Consider the following 27710-nt stretch of genomic DNA (forward strand, 5'->3'; position numbering starts at 1 on the left):
CTTATCTAGGTGCCCTTCCGTCACCCACCGCGAACAACTTGAAACCTGCCTTCAACCGCCGTTCCTGAAGATAGTTCTGGCGCAGACGAAGGCATAGGCAGAGTCGCTTGCGAGCGGTTAGCGGGAAAGGGCGTCGGCATCAGAGTGCTTGCGTCGGGACCGATACATGACTTACACGCCAAACTCCTCGAGACGCAAAACCCAGCGGGTGAGTCGGCCAGTGAGATTCTTTGAGGGGGAAGAGCAAACAAAGAGCTCACGCTCTTTGACGACGATGACGACGTAGAATGGCCGGCCATAGATCTAAGGACGCAACTCCGAGATCGGCGAAATGATGGTGAGACATTTTTCTTTTTGAGTAACAGAAGAGTTGGATTCCGCCTTGGAGAGGGCGCGGCTGGCGTAAGCGACAAAATATTCCGGATGCCAAGACTTACGTTGGCCCCCGCCGCTTGCGTCGGTGTGAATTTCTGTTGTACAGTCCGGATGAAAGCGGCGACGTACTGGTGGAGAGACCAGCGGGCGACGTAATTTGTTGGACGCGGCATCGCAGGCGGGTGACCAAGACGAGAGTTTCGAGATGCCGGCGAGAAGCTGCGGTAAAAGGTTGATGATACAGGCGAAATTGTGTATGAAGCTGCGGAAATACTAGCACTATTGCATAAAACGGCGAAGTTCATTCATTGTGTTGGGTGTGGAGAAGTCAGCGACGGCGCGCGAAGTTTGGCAGGCTGAAGAAGAACGCCATTCTTGGAGGTGTACATGGCCTAATATCGTGAGCTTCGTGGTGCCGAAATAACATTTCTTCAGGTTTAGTTGCAGCCAGGCTTCAGTGAGGCACGTGAGCACGCCTTAAAGAAAATGGGAAGCAAAATCTTTTGAAAAATGACAATGTCATCCAGATAACTTAGAAAGGTGTCCCACATAATCACGCTGAGGATATTATCCATCAGTCTCTGGAATCCGGCTGGGGTATTGTGCAGGCCAAATGGCATGATATAGAACTCATACAAAGCGCCTGGCTGGTTAGTCGAAGCCGGTGTTCGGCAGGTCAGCGGCAGCCATCGGAACTTGCCAGTAGCTGCAGTGTAAGTCTTACGACGAAAAATACTCCGTTCCCTGCGAGCAGTCCAGTGCGTCGTCGATTCGAGGTAGAGGATTATCGGGTGTAATCTTGTTGTGACGGCGTAGTCCACACAGAATCTAATAGACCCATCTTTTTTCGTCATCAGCACAACAGGAAAGGCCCAAGGCCTATGAGAGGGCTGTATGATGCTGCGCTGAAGCATATCCTCACGGATGACGCGGCGCTCAGTGGGCAAGACGCGGTCGGTCGGCGGGTGCAAGGGGGCGTGCGTACCTCTGTCAATTTCGTCAAGGACGGCCAATGCACGGCCCAAGGAAAGTTGGGAAAGCTCGGAAGACGTGATGAAGCGTTGGGGAAGTGTCAGTATCTGGCCACGTTGAGCGGGCGGAAGGTCGGTAGTGATGGCGCGATGAAAGACGTCCAAGGAAAACGGATCGGGTTCGGTCGCTCAAGAGGCCAGGGTAGCAACCTCGGAACAAGCACGGTGACCGTTGAAGTCAGAGGCAAGAGCACGGTCCAGTTCTTAAATATGGCTGATTAATTCGCCGCCAAGGACAGATGACGGGCAAGCAAATGTGTTGGAGGCATAGATGGCACCGTGGCGATCGGAGATCGTGAGAACGGTTAAAGGAACCAGAAGATGGTGTCGGCGGCTGGGGCTGGCGGCTGCGGTGGGTATGAAAAAAACGGGGCTGCTGAGGACAGAGGTAGGTCGGAGCGGAACGATTGCTGAAGAGAAAGGGGATATGTCGGTGTCTGCATCTATGGGAAACTTAGCGGAGCGCAAAGGGAAGTCGCACAAGTAAACGTTACACCTGGAAGAAGCCGCAAGTTTAACAGGAACACAGTCAATCACTGCATGGTGGGTCGAGAGGGTAGTTGCGCCGAGGATGACATCAAGAAAGCAGTGACGCAGCACAACAAATTCGATGGTATATGCTTCGTCGTTTACAGAAACGCGTACCGTGCAGGCTGCGATGGGGTGGATCCACTGCGAGCCTGTCTTACGGAGCAATAAGTCGGACAATGCCGTGCTGACCTTACTAATGGGCGCCGAAGAGATTTACTATTCACCGACACAGCAGCGAACATGTCAACGAGTGCCAGTAGAGGGAAGGCTTCTGCAAACACCTGAATCACGTTAGTGGGAGGAAACGGAGGACATATCGAGCTCGCAAAATGCGCAGTTTTCGCGTCCAGAGCTGCGGCATTCAGTTTTCCTCCGGATCATTAAGGAAATTCAACGTCGGTCAGTGGAAGGTGAGTGGCGAGTCGGATACTGTGGGCAAGGCATAAACGATCCAGAAAAGCCACAGTGCAAGGGAGACTCTTGATCGTTTCTGTGCGTGCACAAGCCATCCCCAGAACGACGCAAGCGCTGATGGCAAGGACATGCGACACGGCCTGTAAGCTCGCAAGCGTAGCAGATGCGCCGAACTTCGTGGTGCGCCAAGGGTTCGTAGGGTGTCGGCGGGTGCGAGAAAACGAGGCTGGTGCAGGTAACACGGACACGGCTGGAGTATAATAGGCAGGACTGCTGCAGTACGTGAGTAGGCCGAGCGTGTGCGGTGGCTGGCCACAGAAGGAAGCGGGGAGCTGGGTGGCAGGGTTGTAGCGACCGGCTCCTGAGAACACGGCGGATAGTCAGCACGAGGGACGACGCTAGGGCAGACAGGACCCTGAACATGATGCAGAAGAGAAAGGTGTAGGGTAACTTCTTCGCGGATGAAGTCTTTGACGCTGCATGAAGAGGGATTGCTCACAAGAGGACGGACGAAGGGCCAAGCCAGCAAGACTCTCGGTAGACGCGCCAGACTGCCGCGCAGAAGCGCGTTGTGTACTTTCCATTTCCTGCCAATTCATAGCCCCTTTGCTCTCCTTGTAAACCTCTCGTAATATACCCATGACCTCACATTCCACACCCAATTCTTCCAAACTATGAGGCAACACCGCGTAGTTTGGATTGTCGAGATCACCTTTGATGGCTAAAAACGCCATCAGCAGTGATTGTTCTTTACTTGTAGTAATTTCGATGAATCGGGTGGCTGCAGCAAGTTGTCTAATCTACGTGCTTGGATGAATCCACTCTGCAGTTATCCCAAATCCCCTGTATCTTCAGTCCAACCGTGTAGTTGATCCTGAATGTTCAAAATAATACCGATGTCACCGTTAGAAGGATGTAGGTTTTTGTGCGACTCTTGCACCTCTGCCTTTGCATATCTGGCTCATTCTACTCTCTCAGATCGTGGATGAGACTTTTTAGTTGTCAGTAGCTCACTCAAAGCAGCATACAATGTCCATCTTGTAAGTGCGAAACTAGTAAAGTGTGAATAAAAGAAACAACCTATGGAAAAATGCCGTATGAGTTCATACGTACATACGAGCATATCAGTTATCTGTGTCAACGTTTGTGACTTGTATGATCACATATACGAAGGCATATGTGCCGTAAATGTGTCTGGCATGAACTCAATGGGCAGCATATGAGCTATGTGTGTCGAGAAACGTGCCGTGTACGAACACGTATGTTTCATATGGGTTCATATGTGCCAGAGATGTGTCTTGTATGAACTCAAATGGGCTCAGTATTAGCTCATACACCGCTGAAATTTCTCAGATGAACACGTATATCCAGGTTATAAGTTCACAAGCGCTGCAAATGTGTCTTGTGAGGACTTATACGTCATCGTGATCCTTAGTCTTAGCACGCCCACTGCAGGGCAAAGCCCTCTCCCCGGCCGCCACCGTCGGTGCATACAAACATTCGCCGCCGATCATGGGCGTCCGGAGGGGGGGGCAAGGGGGGGGGGCGGTTGCACCCCCCTGGAAAATCACTCACTCGAACCGTGAGTGATGGCCGCACACCAGGGGCGGTGGTGCGCTCAGTCAAAAGGGTAAAAGCAGCCCCGCATGGTCACATCTGCGAAATGCCGCGTCCGGGCGTGCGTCGTTCCGCCGTTTTCAAACCACGCCATCGTTAGCTCTACTGAAGGGCGACCTGTTCCAGACATACAGCGGCACCGGCGAGCATGTGTTTCGAGCCGCCTTGAGATGGGTGTCTGTTTCTTTGATCTCTAGAGAGATAGCGACACGGAGGCAGACAGTGCACGGGGCATCTTGTTTTCGCCTATGTCGTTACGCCGGTCACCGATGAATTCTTAAGGAGGGAAGGACAAATCAGCCGTGTCCACCCCCGCTTTGTCGGGCTGCTTAGGGGCAAGCGGGCGATGAGTTGGCGCCGCCGCCGCTCGCTGTCTCCTCCGATCCACGTGTAGCGCAGTTCGGTAGAAGCGCCGCTTTCAGAATCTCCGGCAAAGGGGATTAGCTGCTTTTGTTCACGGCGACGCAGTCTCCCGAGGCGCCCCCACACCAGCGTTCTTTGCGTCTTCTGTGAAAACCAGCGCCTTTGGTCAACGCAGCCCGATGGCGCCTGCCTGGCTCGCCTGTCACCTCTGGCTGGGCCTCAAACCACAACAGCGCCCATGTACTGTGCGTGTCAGTGCATGGTAAAGAGACCCAGGTGGTCGACATTACCCGGAACTCTGTACTACTCCATCCCTCATAGCCTGAGTCGTTTTGGGGCTCTGAACCCCATAAAAACACAAAAACAAATTTTCCTACCGGAGTGGCGAGTGTCCCTTCCCCTCGGAAGTTGCGCGGCGTTCCTTTCACCCCCAAAGGGCGCATTCGGGGATACTGCAGCAAGTAAGCCCTCGCACGTGTGCGCGCCTCTGTGTTTGTGCTTGGGTGTTTTTAGTGGCCGGTTGTCAGCGAAGCTGAGAACAACCAAGACAGCGGACGAGAAAACGACGAGCGGCGAGCAGTGTGTGTGGGGTTGCTCGACTGTGCGGATGCGCAAGCAAGATGGAGCGAGGTGTATGAAGCTGCGAGCGTGCATTTATCTTGTAAATAAGTTTTCTTTGTATATATAGTCATCTTTTGTTTTCAACGTACGCGTTCAACAGTTTTTCCAATCAATGTGTATGATGAGTGTGCACCGAGAGCGTGTAATGAAGCACAGAAGTGAATTTATCACACGTGTAATTACGCAATTCGCCCAGAAAAATCCGAGGCGCCTACAGTTGCTGTTCAAGGAAGACTGACTGAGTGACTGTAGTTGCGTGTTTGCGAACATATTGTGCTGTGTGCTGGTCATCAATCCGGGTGAGTCGAGAACCCGTATGCAGGAAGACTGAGCACTCTTCTCCACGAAGTGATATAGCATCTTTTTGCATTTTTTATTAATTTTAGTTGTTTCTTCGTTGATAAACTCCAATGTACCTCTCCTAGCCGCGCTTTAATTTGCTGTTTGTAATTTTTCTTTCATGTGTGCATTTTGTTTAATTTTTATTTATATATAAATAAATAAATTTACTCCGCAAATAGCGCCTTTTTGCTACGAACATACCCCCCCCCCCCCCCCCCCGGGGCACCAACGGGGCCCCCCCCCTGCAAAAAATTCTGCGGACGCCCTTGCCGCCGCTACTCCTGAAGTCGAGCCCCTGCCCCAGCCGGCAAGTCGGAAGCCCTTCTTAAGTAGCCCTTTATTTCCGAAGAATGCCTCGTTGAAGTTTATAGCTAGCCGGTTCACTCTGTTTTCTTTGCAAGTGTAATAAATAGCATATAAATGTCTTGTCGTCCCTCCCTTTGTTCCCTCGAGCAAGAACCTCTACCCGGTTAGCGAGCGGAAACGCTGCATCCGCGGAATGGGAGTGCAGGGCGGAGGACTAGACCCCCGAATATTTCCGCAACTGTAACAGGCAACAAGGCGGGCCGGAGCGATTGAACAGAGGCCAAGATAAAAAATAAAACAAACTCAGGCGCAGATGATCGTATGCGCTCAAAGATGCCCAACAACGCCAACAGACCTAAAAGAGCTAACATGAAAGAAAAGAACAGATTCAAGTTTAAACACGCACAAGTAACAAAACATGGAAAAGCCCCAAGCCGTTTCATGCGCGGGATAAGAAAAGGTAATTCAAACATCATAAAAACAGGAAAACATAAAAACCTGTGGGGAAGCTTTAGCGATCGCCTTTAAGATTAGAACACGATAGCTTTATTGGCTGACGATCGCATCGGTTACTTCGTTGATTCTGAGATGGCGCGCAGACCTCCTACCACTACTGGCACAGTGGTGCGGCGGTTTGGTGATTAGCCACTGCCCCGGTAGGTGCCATCGCTGGGGCTCCTGCGGACTAGGTTGCTGTGCGCGCGCTCCCGCTAGGCTCCCTTGCAGTGAGTATTAGTGGTGGCAACCTGCCACGGCCACCAAGTTTCAGCCGGTTACCCTGACAGGTGAAATGCTCAATTTTGCGTGGATTTTTCGTTGATTTTTCACTCACGGCCGATGACACTGACGAAATGGACAGTTATTTTGTCGCAACAGAAATGGAAGCTATGCTTACGCTTTCGTTGCTCTTTTCGTTGAAAAAAAAATTAAAAAAGCTTCTAAAGCCTCTCTTTCGGTTTTGTCCTCAGCTAGAGATCAGAATTCATCAGGTTTCAGACGGCAGTCTTTTAACTGGTGATAATGCAAGTCGAGGTTTCCACATGGTCATTTCCCGCGGTCAAAGCAGTCAAACTGCGCTTTCGGCCTTCTTTAAAAGAATCATGCAATGCATACCTAGCAGGAAAAGGTTGTCTATTTGTAAGAAAGAAAAATATTTAGCGCACATGTAAGTTTATTATAAAATTAAACCCATTCGTCGCGCTCACTCATATTCAGAAAGTGTAACGCCTTTCATCCTTTCCACGTAGGCCAACAGAGTCTCCATGTTTAAAGAACGGCGGTGCCAGCGCGGGCTTTGGCCTCACGGCTTTCAAATTTAATGCATGAACCTCTATGAAAACCGCGCGTTCTTCTCTACTTATTGTGATCATTTGGAAAAATCTGCAAGAATATCACGCCAATATATTTATACTCGCATCACACTTATACACTATACTTTTCTCCCCGCAGGGAGGCGTCTGCAGCATGCAGACGTTGGTGAGTGGCGACACCACGGGGTTAACCCGAGCATCCGCAGGGACATCCCCGCAGGGGGATGATGGTGAACAATGCGTCACCACGGACCCGAGCATCCGCGCTTAGCCGTGCGTGGCATCGCCGTGTCCGGGGAAAAGGGGATCCTGGTGGTTGAGCCGATGCCGAGCGTTTGGACTCTTAAGGCCCCTCGGCGGAGGCAACACACCACTTTGGCCCCAGCTTCCTGTAGACGGCACCTCCGGCCTGACCCGACCGGGGAAAATCGGCAGTCGCCTTTTCCTGTCCTCCCCTCTATCTTTCACTTTCCTATCTCTTTCTTACAACTCTCCTGTCTCCTCCTATTTTCTTTGTTTTTTCCTCTTTTTCCTGGCGGCGAGGGTTAACCGTGTGTGACCAACTATCCCGAGTTGAGTCATATTAGGTTATAGTTAAGGTGTACAGCTGGCGTGGGCAGGGCTCGCTTGCGAGTTCCTGTCGCGTCCCCTCGTTGGGCTCCATGGTGGGTGGCTGGCACCATGGCCGAACAACACATATTTTTCATGGCTCCCCCTTTTTCCAAACCAGATCGCCCTCACAAAAGAGGGCGGAACGAAGCAACCGCAGAGTTTTTCCAAAAACCAAAATCATTTCCAAAGTTCCACGTTCTTCATTGTGAAGAAACGGAAAAAACCGCAAGAATGATGTCCCCTTTCTTAGTGTCAAAAAGTCTAACTGATGCCTTGGGTCCCGGGTACAAAGTCTCTAAAATGCCTAGTGGTGACCTGCTCCTTGAACTCAGAGACATTGCCCAATATACAAAACTTTCCAACCTAGTATCCATCGGGGAAATCCCTGTATCAATCACAGCACACCGATCTCTCAACACCGTCCGTGGTGTGATATCTGAATCAGATTTCATTGACTTGATCGAGGAAGAAATGCTTGATGGCCTCAGAGAACAGAATGTTGTAAGTGTATATCGAATCAAAATAAGGAAAGACAACAAAGAGATACCTACAAAGCACTTAGTACTGACTTTCAACTCGAGCACACTCCCAGAATCCATAGAAGCAGGCTACCTCAAAATAAATGTCAGGCATTATATCCCAAATCCACGCCGGTGTTTCAAATGTCAGAGGTACGGTCATGGGTCTCAAAGCTGCCGTGGCCGCGAAACTTGCGCTAAATGTGCCTCAAAAGAACACGCTTCCGACAACTGTCAAGGAGCAGCACTTCGCTGCGCAAAACTGTGAAGGCGATCATCCCGCCTATTCAAGGTCGTGTCCCTCGTGGAAAAATGAGAAAGAAATCGTTACAATGAAAACCAAACAGAACATCACATTTAAGGAAGCGCGAAGACTCTTTTACGCAAAGAACAGCTTCAACTTTTCCACAAAAACATACTTTGCTGATGTGGTGCGCAGGGGCGGCACACCACACAGCACTCCGGCATCTGCCCAGGCCACTTCCACCGAGGCTATGGCAGAGCCATCTGCGCCCCAGGCAGAGACAGCGAATGCTGCTCTGCCATCCCCAAAGCAGGGAGCGCCGGCTCACGGGTCGGCACCCAGCAGGACTTCCCCCCGTCGGGGGAGGCCTGACACTAACACATCCGCGGCTTCCCCGCGGTCCACCAGCACCTCTAGTGAGGTGATGGAGGTAACTCCCGATCCGCCCGCTTTGCAGCGGCGGAACCGCTCTCTTGAGCGAAGAATAGACAGGACCCCAATAACGGACCCAGAAAACAAGTAAATCCCTTCAATCCTCACTCAAAAATATAAACATGACTTTCCTACTTCAATGGAACTGTAGAGGATTGCTCAGGAATTACAATGATATCACACATTTTCTTGGCTCAATGTTTCCTGTAGCTTTATGTCTTCAGGAAACCAACCTCGGTCCACAACATACGAATATCCTGAGACATTATCAAACATTCCGACGTGATCGCGAGCATGCTAACAGACTCTCAGGAGGCGTCGCAATCGTCACTCAGAGCGGCGTCCCTGCTAAAAAAATCAATCTTAACACAAAACTGGAAGCGGTTGCGGTTAGCGTCGTGAGCTACAAAACCATAACTATATGTTCTCTATATCTTCCCCCGCACATGACATTAACAATACAAAATTTGGAAGGCTTGATAAATGAACTACCGGAGCCATTCCTGGTAGTTGGCGATTTTAATGCTCACTCACCGTTCTGGGGAAGCGAACGCTGTGACTCGAGGGGCCAAATAATCGAAGATTTTATCCTCTCAAATAATATCTGTCTTTTAAATACGGGAAAAGCCACATATTGCTGTCCAAGCTCAGCAAAAATGAGCTCTCTCGATTTAGCTTTCGCATCACCATTACTTTTTAACGATTTTAAATGGGATGTTTTAAATGACCCCATGGGCAGCGATCACTTACCTACCGTCATCAGGCTCTCATCGTCCACTCCAATCATCCCCACAAGGCCACGGCGCTGGAAAATTCAGCTCGCCGACTGGTCACTTTTTACAAAAAGTGCCACTCTGGAAAAGGAATTTTGTGACGACCTTAGCACAGATGAAATTAATGAGAAGTTTACTGAATGCATAATATCGGCTGCAACACTCGCTATACCACAAACAACAGGACTTGCACAAAAGAAACACAAAGTGTGGTGGACAAAATAATGCACATTAGCAAAAAAACAACAAAAGAAAGCCTGGAGCGCTCTGCGTCGATATCCCACTGCAGAGAACCTACTCACCTTTAAGAAGGCAAAAGCCAGAGCGCGGTATGTGCGAAGAAATGCAGAGAAAACCTCTTGGCAGAAATATGTCTCCTCAATAAATAGTTCAATAACATCAAAGAAAATGTGGGAAAAAGTTCGTAAATTTACTGGTGACCATACCCCTTTCACACTTCCTCTCTTGACAGCACCCGGGACACAAACATCTTTAGAAGAACAGGCCAACATACTGGGCGAGCATTTTGCTGAGATCTCAAGCTCATCCAACTACACAAACACATTTCAGAAACACAAAGCAATAGCTGAAAAACAAAAATTTCCATCTGCAGCAGGTGTTCATGAGGATTATAACCAGCCTCTCACACTACAAGAATTAAATAAGGTACTATCTTCTGGCAAAAAGACAGCACCGGGACCAGACAACGTGCATTACGCTATGCTTGCACATCTCTCCGAGGCTGCTGTAGAGGCACTGTTAAAATTCTTTAATAAAATCTGGATAAGTGGAAATATACCTGACGAGTGGAAAAAAGCAGTCATAATACCTTTTCTCAAACCCGGAAAACCACCAACAAGTCCTAGCAGTTACAGACCAATAGCCCTCACCAGCTGCATTGCTAAATCTTTCGAAAGTGTAATAAACATTAGATTGACCTTCATACTTGAATCTCGGCAACTATTAGATACACACCAATGTGGGTTTAAAAAAGCATGCTCGACCACAGATCACCTTGTCCGTCTAGAAAACACCATCCGGGAGGCGTTCATCCACAAGCAGCACTGTATTGGGGTCTTCTTCGACTTGGAGAAGGCCTACGATACTACGTGGAAGTTCGGCATCCTCCGTGACCTAGCAGAGCTAGGTATCCGCGGCAGGATGTTGAACTGCTTGAACGACTTCCTGGCTAACCGCACATTCCGAGTCCGCCTAGGAGCAACTCTCTCCATGACTTTCACCCAAGAGAACGGCGTACCCCAGGGGTGCATTCTAAGCACGACACTCTTCATAGTAAAAATGAATTCCTTAGCTAAAGTAATACCCAAGTCCATAATGTATTCAGTTTATGTAGATGACCTACAAATAGCATGCACGTCCTCTAGCATATCAACCTGTGAGAGACAAATACAAATCACACTAAATAAACTAGGTGCTTGGGCAGACAGAAATGGGTTTAAATTTTCTCCTCGAAAAACAGTAGCTGTTCTTTTTTTATTGCGACGAGGCCTACAGGTCGATCCCAATCTATACTTGAATCACACTGCGCTACCAATTAAACAAGAACACAAATTTTTAGGCGTAACTTTCGACAAGAAACTCACATTTCTACCACACATCAACAACCTTAAAAAGAAAGCTTCTCAAGCCCTCAGTATCTTAAAAGTGCTCTCACGGAAGCGGTGGGGGTCCGATAGAGCAAGCCTTTTACAAATATATCGCTCTCTGGTGCGCTCCAAGCTGGACTACGGGTGCATAATATATGGTTCGGCAAGAGCATCCTACTTAAAAAGATTAGACCCCATTCATAATCTTGGTCTGCTCCTATCATCTGGAGCATACAGAACATCACCAGTAGCCAGCCTTTACGTCGAAACTAATGAAGCCGCTCTTGAGGATCGAAGAATTGCCCTTACATGCTCATATGTCTTAAAAATCCGTTCTCTTCCGAAACATCTCTGCCATCCAGTTGTCACCAAGTGCCCATCTAAAAGATTATTCATCAACAAACCACATTCTATCAGACCATTACTGCTGCGCTTTGAAGATAAATGTGAAGAGCTAACAGTACTAGATGCCCTACCGAATATTGCACAAAGGAATGAATATTTACCACCATGGTACAGCCTGCCTTCAGTATGTGACCTCACAATGACACATTTAGATAAAAAGCAAACGCCAAATGAGTACATATTACAGGAATTCTTTGCACTACAAGAAAAGTATGACACTTACATTGAATTTTATACCGATGGCTCAAAAACAGAAAGTCACGTTGGAAGTGCAGTAATCCAAAGAAAAAACAAACAGATAATGCGACTACCAGAATGCGCATCGGTTTTTACTGCTGATGGCATAACAAAGATGGCATAACAATGCCATCTTTGTAGCTGTGGAAAAAATAGTAAGAGAGAATATCAAAAATAGCATAATTTACACCGATTCCCTGAGTATGCTCAAAGCACTGCACTCCAGAAATGCTGCTGAACCCATAATAGGTAACATCATACATAACATCGTTAAAATCACAAAACAAAAACATAACATTAAATTCTGCTGGGTTCCTAGCCATGTTGGAATCGTAGGTAATGAGAAAGCAGATGTATGCGCTGCACAAGCCCGGAATGGCCAAATAAAGCAAGTGGACATACCGCACAGGGATTGCTTAAAGTTTATCAACAGTAAACTCAGAAATAAGTGGCAGGCCGCATGGCAAGATCACGTAAACAACAAATTACATTCTGTGAAGCCAATTTTAGGGGAATGGCAATCATGTAGGCATCAAGAACGTTTTACCGAAGTTATTTTATGTCGGCTCCGCATTGGACACACCCACCTCACGCACAACTTTCTGCTAGCCAAACAAAACAAACCTCTCTGTGAAATGTGTGGTGCTGAACTCACAGTGAACCACATTTTAATTTCATGCATAAAACTAGAAGAACTAAGAAAGAAATATTTCACAACATTTTACAGGGAAAGCATCCCATTACACCCCATGCTACTCTTAGGTGATCAAGCACTGGTTGACATTTCATGTATTTTTAGGTTTCTCAAGGAAGCCAACTTTTTAAACAAACTCTAAGTATTTTTTAAAAAAAGCTTCACCATTAACAAAAACTCTAACCTTGTGTTTGGCGCAGCATAGCCTCAGTTGCTTTTGCGCCATAAAAATCAATATAACTAACTAACTAACTAACTAACTAACTAACTAACTAACTAACTAACTAACTAACTAACTAACTAACACTATACTTTTCAGAATAAGGCAGGCCTCTCATTTATTCATTAGTCTCTTTCCTTTCAGAATTGTACAAGCGTGATTGCTTTCCGATGCGTTCAGTAGTCTGTAATAACCGCTTGCCATGGTAGCTTTGTTTACATTGTAAACAGGAGGAAAGTAGTAGAAGGTTTTGTGTTCGCTACTCACAGGTATTAAAATGACCGCCACGAGCAAATTTCAAAGGGAAAGCGAAGTGATGTGTAATACATGAGAACCGTGTAAAAGCACACAATAAAGTTTCATGAAAAAGCAAACACCGGAATGCTTCCACCGAACTCGAATGTCTGAAGGAGTCATTGAAATTGAGGCACTGCCGCGAAGCCAACGTTTAGTAATGGTTACAAAGAGGCCGCCCTCCTGAAAAGTGAGGCTAGCCTGTAGCGAGTGACTTATCTCTAAAAGGCTCAGGTTATTTTTATCAGAGAATCTCAGCTCGTGCGACACGAATTTTTGCTGCCGCTAATGCGAAATGCTTGAGCACTGGCAGCTGATCTCTTTCGGTGTGTGCAGGAGTGGCTGCAGTCCGCTGTGCTCGGCGAACCCACTGTCCTGACCGCGGTCGCGCTCCTCTTGGCGGTCGTGACGCTGGCTGCTGGCTACTTTCGAAGTGGAAGCAGACGCCTACCTCCCGGGCCGCCTGGTGTGCCGTTCATTGGAAACCTTCTCTCCGTCAAGCGCGGATTCTACTTCAGCGACTGCATCCGTTGGGCCAAGCAGTACGGTCCGGTGCTCCGGTAAGTACAACGCACCGCTAAAAGCGCCCGTTATAGCGCCAGTTTATAGCGCCCGGCGACGCTATAAAGCGCCGGCGCTGAGATCGGCGTTACAGAGCGCGCTAGAAGAAAATAAAGATGGACAGCGCGTGCTGGGGGCGCACGCCCGGCACGGGCAGTTCGGAACTAGAAGCCTGCCACGCTGGTCGTCTCTCTCTGGTGCTCCGCTCCGACCCCGCAAATCCTCAACAAATTCAAGGAGTTTAGAATATACGGTAGCTCTTCAGTGCGTGTTACTTCAAGCGGCATTAAAATTAACGTTTGGAATATTCCCTTTCCACCATCGCAGACAGGGTGCATGTCACTGGGAAGAGGGCGAGCGAAGGTCTAGGCATTGGTGAATTGAGAACCTTTGGGGAAAGAATTGTAGGATGCTTAAGCTTTCCTTTTAAGACTGCATTGCGAAAGGTGTTGCAGCGCTGGCAAGGAGTTTGAAGTAGTGATGGGGAGGTCCAGGGCATGCTTAATAATTTTGCGAAGGATGACCTCAAGCGCATCCTCCTCTTGTTTCCGTAAGAGGAAAAGAGGAGTCGGATAGACAATTCGACTATATACGTAGGCGTTTGCCAGACGCAAGGCATGCTTACTTCGTGGACCCCAGAATTTGTCGGAAACACGGCGGACCATGCGGGCCACCTGGTCCGCCGAGTTACGGATTTGGCCAAAGTAGTGCCTGGGCGTCTGTGTTCGTGGATGTAGAGCCCGAGAACACGCATCTCGTCAGTTTCCCGTATGGAACCACTCTCAAGAGAGAAATATCTGAGTTGTGCACTTTAGGAGGTGTACAAATAGGAGGTGTACAAATTCCTATTTCTGAGGCTAAAATTGAAGACCGCAGCGGCGGACGTGGCGGTCAACTATCGTCGCCGCTGTTTGCAGGCTGGTTTCAATGTCCCCTATGCTGCCCTGCGTGGCCTACAGGGTGAGGACATCGGCGTACATAACGCGCTGCATGCCGGCGACACCACCCAGCTGGGCCGGCAGGTGCATCATAGCCAGATTGAAGAGCAGCGGGGAAAGTACCGCGCCTTGGGGGGTTCCCCGCGTACCGAGTAGGTAGGGACTGAGTTCTATCTTGGATGCGGTTGTCGGATTGAGAATGTGCGGGGTGGTTGCATACGATTTCGCGTTTCGTTCAGCATAAACTTACTAGTTCGAGTCCAGCTCGCGGCAGGGATTCGAAGCGGCAACCTATTTAGGTGTATTACCCGCCGCGGTGGCTTCGTGGTTACGGCTGTAGCATTGCATTGCTACAGTTCCTGCTCTTCAGTTCAACGTAATTAGTTCATATTATCATAAAAATATTATTTCCTAGACAGCATAGCAGTAAAATGCAGTGCAAAGCATGAAATCCAATATCTAGCCGCATCTCAGGCATTGTACTGCTTTTTAAATAAACGCATGTTTTTCTTTTTCATTTTCGAAAGCGGATGATGTGCTAAACATTGAAATAAACAAAATGAATGAAGTCATGGAATGCAGTAACATGAAGGCTATGGGACATTGTATTGCTCTCGGTGCTTCGCATTACAATATTTCGATTGTTTAATTTTTTTTAGCTTCCTGTCAGCCACCTTCCGATTGCTGTCCTAAATTGCGTCATTCTTCAAGTGCCGCCACACCATGCCTATAGTGAAAGATATTTTCAGATCCGGAAGGACTGTGACAGCCAATTTCACATGTGGAGACGGCTGAGTTTCTAAACTAAGAAACATGATGGACTTTACGTTCGCAGTGACTGTCCGAAGCTTGGTGTCACAAATGTTGACTTGCTTGATTTGCAATACTTCAAACGTAGACACTGAATTTATGGGTTGTTATGCCTCGCTTGCCTTGATAGAATTGTTGATGGCTTCCTGGATAGCGTCATTTTCCCAACGTGCTCTCTTTTTCGCTGTGCACTCGCGACATGAAGGTGTAGAAGAAAGGTACGATCCGCATTTGGGGAGCACCAAACGCACTGCGTCCTTTTGAAGTTGAACACCACAGCGCTCGAGCTGTGTGGTTCTTCCGGTTTGTTTATCATCATGTTAGAGCTTGGGATGAAGTCTTGCTCATAGAAATGGAGTTCGTATAACTGTATGAGTAAGCTTAATTGTTACACCATCCAGTTCTCTCGAAGTCACTATTCAACAACTAAAGTTTTTGTTTAGTGTTGGGTTTTATAGAACACAAGATAAGCAATCAATAGCGCGGATAAATTGCAGTTACCCTGGAACGCATGGTTGGCGTAAAATTCTTGCAGAACTACTGTCATCAAAGTTTTCTGGGAGTTTCATCCTTGGGAAAGCCAAGCACCCTAACTTTTTGGCCACCGTCGTAATTTCGCTGGCGCCCAAGGACACAGCACCTGCCTATGTTGGTGCGGCTACAAAAATAGTGTGTATTGCATCAGCATCACATCATGGTTTCAACGCGCACAAGTGAAGTTTGACGACCTGCAGCTCGAAAACCAAGAAGCCGGAAAAGAGAAATGTCAGCCCGTTCTCTGCCTAACCTAACCATAGTGACACGATCCACCCGCGTCGCCTCCCAGGTGCCATGCTCCTGTGTTGCATCCGCCTGCGTTTCACAGAAGTCTCACCCTCGTTCGCGGCAAATCCTTTCGCGGTCGGGCAAGTAGTGTGACGTATCGGCCCCTGTGGGGAGGAGGAGTGAGCAGGCCTTGTCTAGCCTAGGTGGATTTGGTCCGAGCGGGCGGTCCGTGCCAGGTACCCTGAGACGCTTGCAGGGGACGCGTTCGAGAGACGGCCACCACTCACTTGTTAACCGCCGCAGCAGCAACTTGCCACTGTGCCCTCTGCGTATCTTTGCTTCATTTCTTCGCTTTGCTCTCCTGTCGGGCTTTTCTACACAACATCCTGACACTCTTCTTCCCATAAATATACTAGGCTGTGTCAACCCTTGTCCCGCAGAGCGCTTACCGTGAAAAAGCAGCATCCGTCGGCTAAAATACTGAGCTAGCCCGAGCGCGTAATGGGAAGGAGAAAATGAATTTGGGGAGCAAAACACAAGGAGGGAAGAGCAGAAAAAAATTAACCAAAAAAATATTTAAAGAATATATAACACAAAAAATGTTAACACACACACAGAAAGAGAAAAAAAAGGGAAAAAAAGAAAAAAGAAAACTATTGATGAAATGTGGCGCCAAACAAATATGGCATGGTGACTGTAATTTGATAAAGCTTGGCGCAGTGTGTAACCAGCCGGAGGGACGACGCTTATAGCAGCATGGTCAGTGCAAGAATGGGCCACTGTTTATTGAAGGCACAGCTTTTATAGGCACGAGCGAGAGCGCTGTACCTACTGCGCATTACTGTTGCGCATCGGCGCGATGCAATCACTGATGTGCGGCACTGATACAAACACGACACGTGTCCGTTACATCCTCCCTCGGGAAAGAACAAAATGAGACACTTCAATATAACAGCCACAGTTAGGGCACTTGATTAAAGTGTTCGTCATAGCGTAGCCTCTGTGGGCGCCGGGAGGTCCGAGTTGATCTTCTCACGGTGGGCGACGATAAGATGCTCGACGGAGAATTGTATCCACTTGCTGGTCGAGACGATTCCTCACCGTTTGTAGCAGAGGTCACTCTAGAGGATTGTGCACCTGATTCAGCTGGTGTCGTAGGATGCTGTGTACGGGGGTGGGAACCCGAACAAGTGTCGTCGTCGCTGTCACTGGTGTACTGCTCCGCCGTCCTAAGCAGATGCCGGCAGTTCCGCCGCAGCATACGTTGATGTTTGGTTTGTACCAAGTAGGATCGTGGAGCGCTTTCAGCAACGACCTTCGCTTTACGCGACCAACCAGCAGCATCCTGAAGTCGCACCGTTGAGCCTCTGTGTAGTGCTGCCAAAGGCTTTCCAGCCCAGGCTTGGTGGCGTTTCCTTACTTTAGTACGAGCCACCTCGCCGAAGTCGGGAAGGTTAGAACGAAGTCGCCTTCTCTGAAGAAGCTCACCCGGAGAATGCCCATCTTCCAGTGGTGTAGAGCAATATGCAAGAAGACCAAGCCAGAAGTCCTCCCGGGCCTCGAGGGTCTTTTTCAGGATCCGCTTCACGGTCTGCACTCCTTTTTCCGCCAAGCCGTTCGACTGCGGATAACGGGGGCTCGATGTTATATGATGAAAGTCATATGCTCTGGCAAACGTGGCAAATTCATGGCTCGAGAACTGGGGTCCGTTATCCGTGCATACTTCCACTGGTATACCATACCGGGCGAACATGGCGCTAAGGGCTGCGATCGTGGTTTCCGCAGTTGTGTTGTCGAGCGTGTCGACCTCGGGAAAATTTGAAAATGCATCATACGCAACCACGTACGACTTGCCCGAATAGGAAAAGATATCTACTCCAACCCTGTACCAAGCACATTATGGAACGGGTCGCATTAGCAAGGGTTCTTGTGGCTGCCTGAACGCGTATTTTTGCACGTTGCACAGCTGTCCACACGGGCAGTGATGTCGCCATTCAGACCAGGCCAAAAAATAAGTTTCCGAGCCCTCTCCTTACATTTTTGCATCCCAAGGTGGCCTGCATGAATTCTTTCCAGCATTATTCGTCGCATACTTTTCGGTATGACGACTTTGGTGCCTTTCAGCACTACTCCATTAACGACAGAGAGTTCGTGCGAAAATGGCTTGAGTTCACCTGTCACTGGCTGCCCGTCCACCAAGCATGCTATCACAGTCTGGAGGTAGCAGTCCCGTGCAGTTTCCAGCTGTAGCGACCGCAGCGTTTCGGCGGTGACCATGTAGCCCAAGGCCTGGACGGCGTGAACGTCAACGTCGTGTGTTGTACAACGTTTTTCTTCGCCCTGATCCTTTATTGACCGTGACAACATGTCAGCGAGAACCAGATGTTTTCCTGGAATGTACTGCAAAAGAAAGTCGTACTTTAGCACACGCAAAAAAAAATCGTTGCACTCGTGGTGGCATGTCAGAAATTTCTTTTCGTGCTATCGCTACCAGCGGTTTGTGGTCCGTTTCGATAAGCACGTTTCTACCGTACACGAACTCGTGAAACCTTTCGCAGCTAAAACATATTCCAAGTGCCTCTTTCTCAATTTGGGCATAATTCTTCTCGGCTTGCGTTAAAACACGAGATGCGTATCCTACGGGCCTCCACTCACCACTGTAGTCTTGCAGTAAAGCTGCACCAACGCCGTCTTTTGAAGCGTCACAGGTAATCTTGGTTTTTCGCTGCGGATCAAAGATTGCGAGAAGGGGGGCGGTGGTCAGGATTTGTGTTAGTTTTTTCCACTCCTGCGCATGGTTATCTGTCCATTGAAATTCTGAGCGCGTCTTGATAAGCTCACCTAGAAGCGTTGTTCGCTCGGACAGGCGTGGCACAAACTTACTAAAGTAATTGAGTACACCCAGCATTCGCTGGACGTCACTCTTGGACGTTGGTGTTGGTATATTCACCAAGTTTTTGATCAGCTTAGGGTCAGGCGATATGCCCGTTCGGCCTATGATATCGCCAAGGAATCTGACTTCTTTAACCCTAAACTTACACTTCTGGATGTTGAAAGTCAAGCCGGCTTTCGCGGCGGCTTTTAGCGCTGCTATCAACCGCTCATCGTGTTCTTGGCTACTGGAACCCCACACTAAAATATCGTCAACATATACCAGTACGCCGGGTAGGCCATCAAAGACTTGGCTCATACTTTGTTGAAATACCTCTGGTGCGGAAGAAATGCCAAAGGGTAGCCGGAGAAAACGGTATCTCCCGAACGGTGAAGAAAAAGTGCAGATCCTCGAAGTCCGCTCATCAAGCGGTATCTGATGATAGCCCGAGTTCGCATCAAGGCAGCTGAAGTACTGGGCATTTGTTAAACGGGCTTCCAAACCTTCTCGCCTAGGAAGCGGGAAATGCTGCCTCTTTATGAACTTATTGATAGCCCTGGGATCCATACACACCCTTAGGGTGCCATCTTTCTTCTTTGCAAAAACTAGGGGGCTGACCCAGTCGGTAGGTTCGTTCACCCTCACAATGATGCCAGCACGTACCATTCGGTCGAGTTCTTTTTTAAGGGGTTCTTCTAGCGTCACCAGAACTCGTCGCGCTGGTTGCACTACTGGTATCGCTTCAGGTGACAAGACCATACTGTACGCCTGCTGCAAACAACCGAGGCCCTGGAAGATGTGCCCGAAATTTTTCAGAAGGTCATCAGTTGCGGTCTTGTCTACGGCACATACCCTACGCTGGACTAGCCCCAGAGCTTCACTCGCTTCTAGCCCAAGTATGGCTTGACGCCCATTTTTCACCACAAAGAACTTCACTGTGGCAGAAGTGTTCCCAAGACGGACTTCAAGCGTACACGTTCCAAAACACGTTATGATGCCTCCGTTATACGCCCGCAGAACCGAATTAGTCGGCTTCAGTTCCTCCGCTCCCCTCAGTTTTTGGTAAATGGACATGGGAAACAAGCTTGCTTGCGATACGGTGTCCACTTTAAAACGGATCGCACAGTTACGAACTTGAGCCTCGACCATCCAATCCCTCTCGCGTTTTGCCGTGGTGACTTCTAGGATGTCAAAGTCCTCGTCTTGCTGTTCTCGCACTTCACTGACCCCGGCTGACGCACAGGCGCTTGCGAAATGGTTCAGCTTGTGACACAAATGACACTTATTTCCAAAAGCTGGGCATTACTTAGGTTTGTGCCAGCGGTTGCACTTATGACAACGAAACTGTTTTTTTGCTTCTTGCCCCTCTTTCGAGGGAGCCGCGCGCCTCTAAATCGCGTCGACACTGTCGTCCCCTCTGTGCCAAACTTCATTCCGCTGTGCTAGCGTCTCTGCTGCTCTGCACATTTCCTCTGCTTTTTTCAACGTCAGCTGGTTGTCCCGCAGCATCTTCTCACGTAGTCGAGGATTGCACGTGCCAAATACAATCTGGTCCCTTATCATCGATTCTTGCAGCGTGCCAAAGTTACACTGTGCCGCTTGCTTTTTCAAGTCACGAACAAATTTTTCAAAAGGTTCTCCCTCCGCTTGCTTTCTTGAACGGAATACGTATCTTTCATGTACTTCATTGCTAACTTCGGCACAATAAGCATCAAACTTGCTCACCAAGGTGTTGTAGTTCGTCTTGTCTTCATTGTCGCCAAACTGGAAGTTGTTGAAGACGTCCAAAGCGTCGTCGCCAGCAAGGCTCAACAGGAGTGCCGCCTTGGATGCTTCCGATTTGGGCTGGTCCTTAGTCTCTGTCGCCTGCAGAAATAACTCGAATTTCTGCTTAAAATGCTTCCAGTTTTCTGTTACGTTACCAGTCAGCCGCAATGGCTCTGGTGTCTTCAGCAGGTCCATAGGACGCCGGACGTAGGGTCGATTTCCATTGGCCTCAAAGGGCCACTTCTGACACCATGTAACCAGCCGGAGGGACGACGCTTACAGCAGCATGGTCAGTGCAAGAATGCGCCACTGTTTATTGAAGGCACAGCTTTTATAGGCATGAGCGAGAGCGCTGTGCCTACTGCGCATTACTGTTGCGCATCGGCGCGATGCAATCATTGATGTGCGGCACTGATACAAACACGACACGTGTCCGTTACACAGTGCATGTGGTTTCGAGATTCCATGCACACGCAGGTTAAATCATTCTGAGATTATCGAGTTAAGTCGATGTTGGTGTAAGTAAATACCTAAAAACCTAAGTAAATAACAAAGTCAAGTCAAGTGAAAGTTTATTTCCCATCTAACACTACAGATGGAGGAATCGTAGAAAAAATCCGCCCTTGGGGAGTTTTTTTGACAAAGGATATGTAGAAAGGTACTTCAAAAGGGTGAAGAGTGCAAAATGGTGAAGAGTGCGTCAGCATCCCTTCTATTTCACTTCGCGACAGCGAAATTAATTTTCTATGTATGAATGCATAATCTCATGCCACGTGGTTTTTCGTCTATCACACCTTCCCTCTTTCTCTTTTTTTTTCTTCTTTCTCCTTCCTTTTTTGCACGAACGAGAGGTATTTAACCTGTGAACGTGCAATAAAACTTGGTTGTTAGTCAGCGTCGTGTCCCTCTCTCTGCTTCGTCCTCGTTTGCGCTGTTTTTTAGCCTCAGATATGTGGAAAATGACAATCACAATGATATCAAATGACAATGACAAGGACAATGTACAAATGACAAGGGATACGTAGAAAAATGAAATTGGCATGGAAAAGATAAAATGGAGCACAAGAAATATACAAAAGTTAAGAAATTAAAAATAATAATACATGTGGGCGAAATACGCTTAAGGTCTGCGGCCCGCGGAGCAGCCGCGCTGTCCCAGTGGTCTAGATGATAGATCAACATTGTCTATTGCGACGGAACGTGGGTGCCGGCAGGAGGTTGGACAAAAAAGTACTCATGGAATAAAATGCTAGATTCCCTGCCATTTCAACGTGTGGCTGCCGTTGTCACGAACAAGTTCCGGCATATTCCGATAATAACGCTGTCCAAGGCCTATGACCGGCGAAATTTCCTACGTTGGCTCCTTTAAGCAGGAAAGTCACCCGGGAGTAGCGTTCATATCATAGGAGAACGTGCCGAACTTGTGAATGAAGTTTGATTCCCTCTGTTCGCTGCAATAGATAGGTGTTAGGGAACCCAGACTGGAGAAGGATTACACGGATGTTTTCGAATACTGTGGAGTGGCAGACGCAGGTGCCTGGAAAGGGGCAAGTGGGTAAGGACATGGGCTTTAGGGTTGTTGAAGCGGAAACGAAATTTTGTCTTGTTCTGACCACTGTACTCCTCCCCACACACCTCGCATTAATCTTGTAAACAACATTGATTGAATCGCAGTCGAGGTCTTCATTTATGTGAAACACAAAACTATCGGACTTGGATTTTGCCAGTTTGGTGTCTGAAATGTGTGGACATACTTTGCAACGGGGTTTTCCGCATGGGTGGCATCCACCTCGGGTAGCGTTCTTCTTTGTTTTCGCATCGACAAGCAAGTCTCTCAAGTTCTTGTCCCTGCGGTACACCACGCGGGGTGGTTCCTTGATTATTAGTGGCAACCTATTACTCTGTCTGATTAAATTAATATGACGGCTTAGTACGTTGTTGGAGATGGTCAAGTTTGAAATCTTTTGAAGTTTGAAAACCATTTCCTTCGGAGGATTTCAAACTTGACCATCCCCACAGGAGACCTTCTGGCGACTATGGATGTTTGCTCCTGTATAAAAATATCCCACACGCAGACGGCATATCAGGAACCTGGCAGCCTTCGAAAGCTAAAACTCTTCGTTTGATTTGGACGGTGGAACCCTTTCCGTCCTTCTTGAACTGGTCCTACTTCCAACAATTTTGAGTTTTATGGCGAGCACTACCTACCAATAAGCGGTACTGCGATGGGCACAAAAATGGCACCTAGCTATGCCAGCATCTTTATGGCGTAACTAGAAATTCCCTTCCTTGAGGAAAAGCAAAAAAAAAATACACTTTTCAACAAGCGTTTTCTAGAGGACATCTTTCTTGTAAGGGAGCATGATGAAGGGAGCCTGCTGGACTTCATTGCGCACTTTAATACCCTGCATCCCTCCATCAGGTTTACCCCCTGTATCTCCGACTCAAAGATTAATTTTCTCGACGTGGAAATTTCTGTAGACGCTAACTGCCTTTCGACTACCCTATACAGAAAGCCCACGGATAGACAGCAGAGTCTCCATTTTCAAAGTAGACACCCGAAGCACTGCAAAACAAGTATTGCATATTCTCAGGCACACAGATACCTAAGATTATGTTCTACAACACAGGAATTTGACCGGCATACGGGGACTCTCAAGGCCGCTTTGTCACGACAGAAATACCCAGGGGAAATTGTAGATAACGCGATTCAACGCGGTTGCAACCTAGACCGCTCTTCCATCTTGGCAGAGAACAAGGTGAAAAAAGACAGCAACACAAACCTAATCCTTATCTAGACCGCAACGGCTCCCAGGGTAAACAACATACTAAGCCGTCATAGCTTGTCACTAGTATTCAAGGAACCACCCCGAGCGGTGTACCGCAGGGACAAGAACTTGAGAGACTTGCTTGTCAATGCGAAAACAAAGAACGCTACCCGAGGTAGATGCCACCCATGCGGAAAACCCCGTTGTAAAGTATGCCGACACATTTCATACACCAAACTGGCAAAATCCAAGCCTGACTGCTTTGTGTTTCACATCAATGAAGACCTTGACTGTGATTCAAGCAATGTTATTTACAAACTTTAATACGAGGTGTGTGGGGAGGAGTACATTGGTCAGACCAAGACAAAATTTCGTTTCCGCTTCAACAACCCTAAAGCCCATGTCCTTACCCAACTTGCCCCTTTCCAGGCACCTGCGTCTGCCACTCCACAGGATTCGAAAACATCCGTGTAATCCTTCTCCAGTCCGGGTTCCCTAACACCTATCTATTACAGCGAACAAAGGGCTTCAAACCTCATTCACAAGTTCGGCACGTTCTCCTATGACGTGAACGCTACTCCCGGGTGACTTTCCTGCTTAAAGGAGCCAACGCAGGAAATTTCGCCGTTCATAGCCCTTGGACAGCGTTATTAACGGAATATGCCGGAACTTGTTCGTGACAACGGCAGCCACACTTTGAAATGGCAGGGAGTCTAGCAGTTTATTTCATGAGTACATTTTTGTCCAGCCTCCTGCCAGCATCTACGTTCCATCCCAAATAGACGCCTTTGATCTATCATCTAGATCATTGGGACCACGCGGCTGCTCCGCGGGCCGCAGACCTTTCGCGTTTTTCGCACACATGTATTGTTAGTATTATTTTAATTATTTAACTTTTGTATATTCTGTTGTGCTCCATTTTATCTTTTCCATGTCAATTTCCTTTTTCTACATATCCCTTGTCATTTGTTATTTACTTACACCGACATCCACTTAACTCAGTAATCTCATAATGATTTAACCTGCGCGTGCATGCAAGTCTCGAAATCGCATGCACTGCGCCAAGCTCTATCAAATTACAGTCACCATTTCATAGTTGTTTGGCCCCACTTTTCATCATTTTTTTATTTTTTATTTTCTCTTTCTGTGTGTGTGTTAACATTGTGTGTGTTAGCGGCCTCCGTGTGCGCCGAGAGCCGGGCTTAACGCTCTTTTGCTCCTTCTATCGCTGTGCTGTTTAAAAGTAGTCTCTAAGCATGATGGAAAACTGTTCACTTCTGCCACATGAATTTGTGGCGTTATCACAAAACAGAAAAAAATTTCCTTTCTTTCGTACACATAAACGCACAATCGGCTAGAAATAAAGAAGATGATATACACTTATTGCTTGATTCCCTTGGATGAAATTTGGATGTCATAATGATAACTGAAACCTGGTATCGCAATGAATTAGAAATACTAATCGTGTCTGGTTATATACCTTACTTTTTAAACCGACACCACAAGAAAGGAGGCGGCGTGTTGATGCTGATAAAGGAAAACCTACAGTGTAAAATGATTGAAGAATTTTCGCAATCAACAGTAGACTACGAAATACTAACAGTTAAATGTGGCGCTAACGTATACTCCGTAATGTACCGTCCACCCAATAGTTCTATCCCTGAATTTTTCACATTCCTTGAAACATATTTGAACTGAATCAATGACAAAAATTACATATTGATTCTAGGAGGCGACTTGAACATTAATTTCATGCGAACATCAGAAACACAAACAGAACTTTGTAGAATTCTGGAGGCAAGTTCTTGCATTAACGCTATATGTTTACCTACGCGCATTCAGGTTTCTACAGTGACTCTAATTGATGTATTTATCACGAACATTTCCACCGATCAGCTCACAGCAGGCATCATCAACGCGCATATTAGCGATCATTTGCCCATTTTTCTCCTATCTAGTCGTAGCACTGGTAATCAACTTAACAAGAAACCATTTCAAAATGTAGCCTTCAGAAAAATAGATACCACCACACTGCAGCTCTTCAGTGACGAGCTAAGCCGCGTAAATTGGGAGGGTGTTTTTAGAGCAACTGATGCAGAAGAAGCCTATGATACGTTCCTAAACATATTCAAGGGAGTATACGACCGATGTTTTCCGTACGTGACCATTAAATCGCCACGCAAAGCACGAAAACCATGGATAACGAAAGAACACCTGAATGCAATACCCGAGAAAAACAGGCTTTATCACCGCTTCATTAACACCAAAAGCATAGACGACTTACGCTCTTTTAAGGCTCACAGAAACAAGCTAAATAATTCTCTTCGAGACGCCAAAAGAAAATACTTAGATAATCTATTTAATGCAGATACACTTAAAAGACCTGATCGTTTACGGAAAACATTCAACAGTGTCCTTGGCAGAGGTTCCACCAATGCTCCACCAATCTCGATTTCCATAAATGGAGAAGTATTAAACGGCATAGAATTAGCTAATGCTTTCAATGAGTATTTTGTTTCTTTGGCAAATAGTACTCATGATGCAAAATGCACCGATGACTTACAAATGCTTTGTAACAGTGCATTTTTGATGCCCACCACTGCCCATGAAATCAGTGCCACTATCATGTCATTAAGCAACAGCAAAAGTGCCGACATTGATGATCTTCAAATATCGCCAATTAAGCATGCAGTACATATTATTTCTTTCGTACTAGAACATATCATCAACCTAATGTTTTTACAAGCAACCTTTCCTAGACGGCTCCAGGCAGCAAAAGTGACCGTTCTGTTTAAAGGAGGTGACAGAAATAACTTCTCGAATTACCGTCCTATCTCCATTTTGCCAATTTTTTCGAAATGTGTAGAAAAGTTACTTCACCGTCGCATGACCACTTTTGCCAATATACACCAGTTGATTACAACCTCTCAGTTCGGGGTTTCAGAAACGGATGCTCTACTGAAACGGCCCTTCTAACTCAAAAAGAATATATTTTAGACTCGTTCGAATCGCATACGGATGTCCTGGGCATATTTGTCGATTAATCCAAGGCATTTGATTGACTGAACCGTCACACTCTATTAGCTAAATTGAACTGTTATGGTTTTCGAGGAACATTCCTGGACCTTCTATCGTCATATTTTCAACACCGCGGCCAATTGGTAGCAGTAAATGGTGTAGTATCTGAAATAAAATCTATTCGAGCAGGCGTTCCGCAAGGTAGCATATTAGGTCCTTTGTTATTCAATTTGTATATTAATGATGTCGTGAAAATTGACAATACCTCTAAATTTGTAATTTATGCCGATGATATGAGCCTATTTCTGAAAGGAACTACCTTGTCCGAGCTAATGAGTCGAGGAAACCAGTTGCTAGAAAAATTGCACGCCTGGAGCAATACAAACTCTCTAACCATAAATGCAGTGAAAACAAAAACTGTACTTTTGCGGCCGAAACAACGTGTCATTGATAGCAACCTATATTTAAAACTTGGTTCCACCGATATAAAACTTGTTCGCACAATTAAGAGCCTTGGTGTGCTTTCTGAGCAACACATGTCATGGAGCGAGCAAGTAGAAGCTGTGTTAAATAAGCTTTCTAGAACAGTTGGAATTTTGTGTAAGTTACGTTTTTTTCTGCCTCAAAACATTAAACTGTTAATTTACAAATCTTTGTTTTTGTCCCAGCTAAGGTATTGTTACCTGGTGTGGGGTACCACAACAAAAACAAATGTAGACAAATTGTATAAAGTACAAAAACGAGTGGTGCGTCTTATTGCCAATCAACCGTACGACGCCCATACTGCACCCCTTTTCCCGTCATTAAATCTTAAACCTGTAACTGCATTAAATGAAGATACGCTTTTAAAACGATACCAAACATCAACTAAACACAGTAACCCATTCCTTCAATGTCTTTCAGGTTTGAGTGCAAAAGAACATGTGCGTTCTTTGCGAGTGAACGTACCCTGGCAGGTGCCAAAAGCCCGCACTAATTATGGACACCAAATGTTGTCGCACAAACTGCCAACCCAGTTAAATTCCCGCGCTTTACCTACTGTATAAGTGCCTCATTATATGCTTAGTGTTAGCCTCTATAATTGCTGGTTGTTCGCTCAGTTAGAATGATCTGCATTTTTTGTCTGTGCATTCTCATGGTGCAATGTAATTTGTTAAGCTGTTATGCTGTATGCCCTGTAACGGAGCGCGGACCTCGTCAAGCGAAGTATGGCTTTTTGTCTGCGTGTCCTCAGTGCTCATAATACTGAAATAAACTTCAAACTT

At 47.1% G+C, this 27710-nt stretch overlaps 1 protein-coding gene across 1 annotated transcript in view; it reads left to right on the forward strand.

Moving 5' to 3' along the window:
• Window positions 1-27710, forward strand: part of LOC149334658 (cytochrome P450 2J4-like) — a 145602-nt gene that overhangs the window by 15618 nt on the left and 102274 nt on the right. The window contains exon 2 of the mRNA XM_089556298.1: window positions 13283-13506. Coding sequence (XP_089412424.1) covers window positions 13283-13506 — 224 coding nt within the window. The remainder of the gene's footprint in view (window positions 1-13282; window positions 13507-27710) is intronic.

The sequence above is a fragment of the Amblyomma mixtum genome, chromosome 8 (assembly GCF_055824585.1).
Source record: "Amblyomma mixtum isolate Tamu chromosome 8, ASM5582458v1, whole genome shotgun sequence".
NCBI lineage: Eukaryota > Metazoa > Arthropoda > Arachnida > Ixodida > Ixodidae > Amblyomma > Amblyomma mixtum.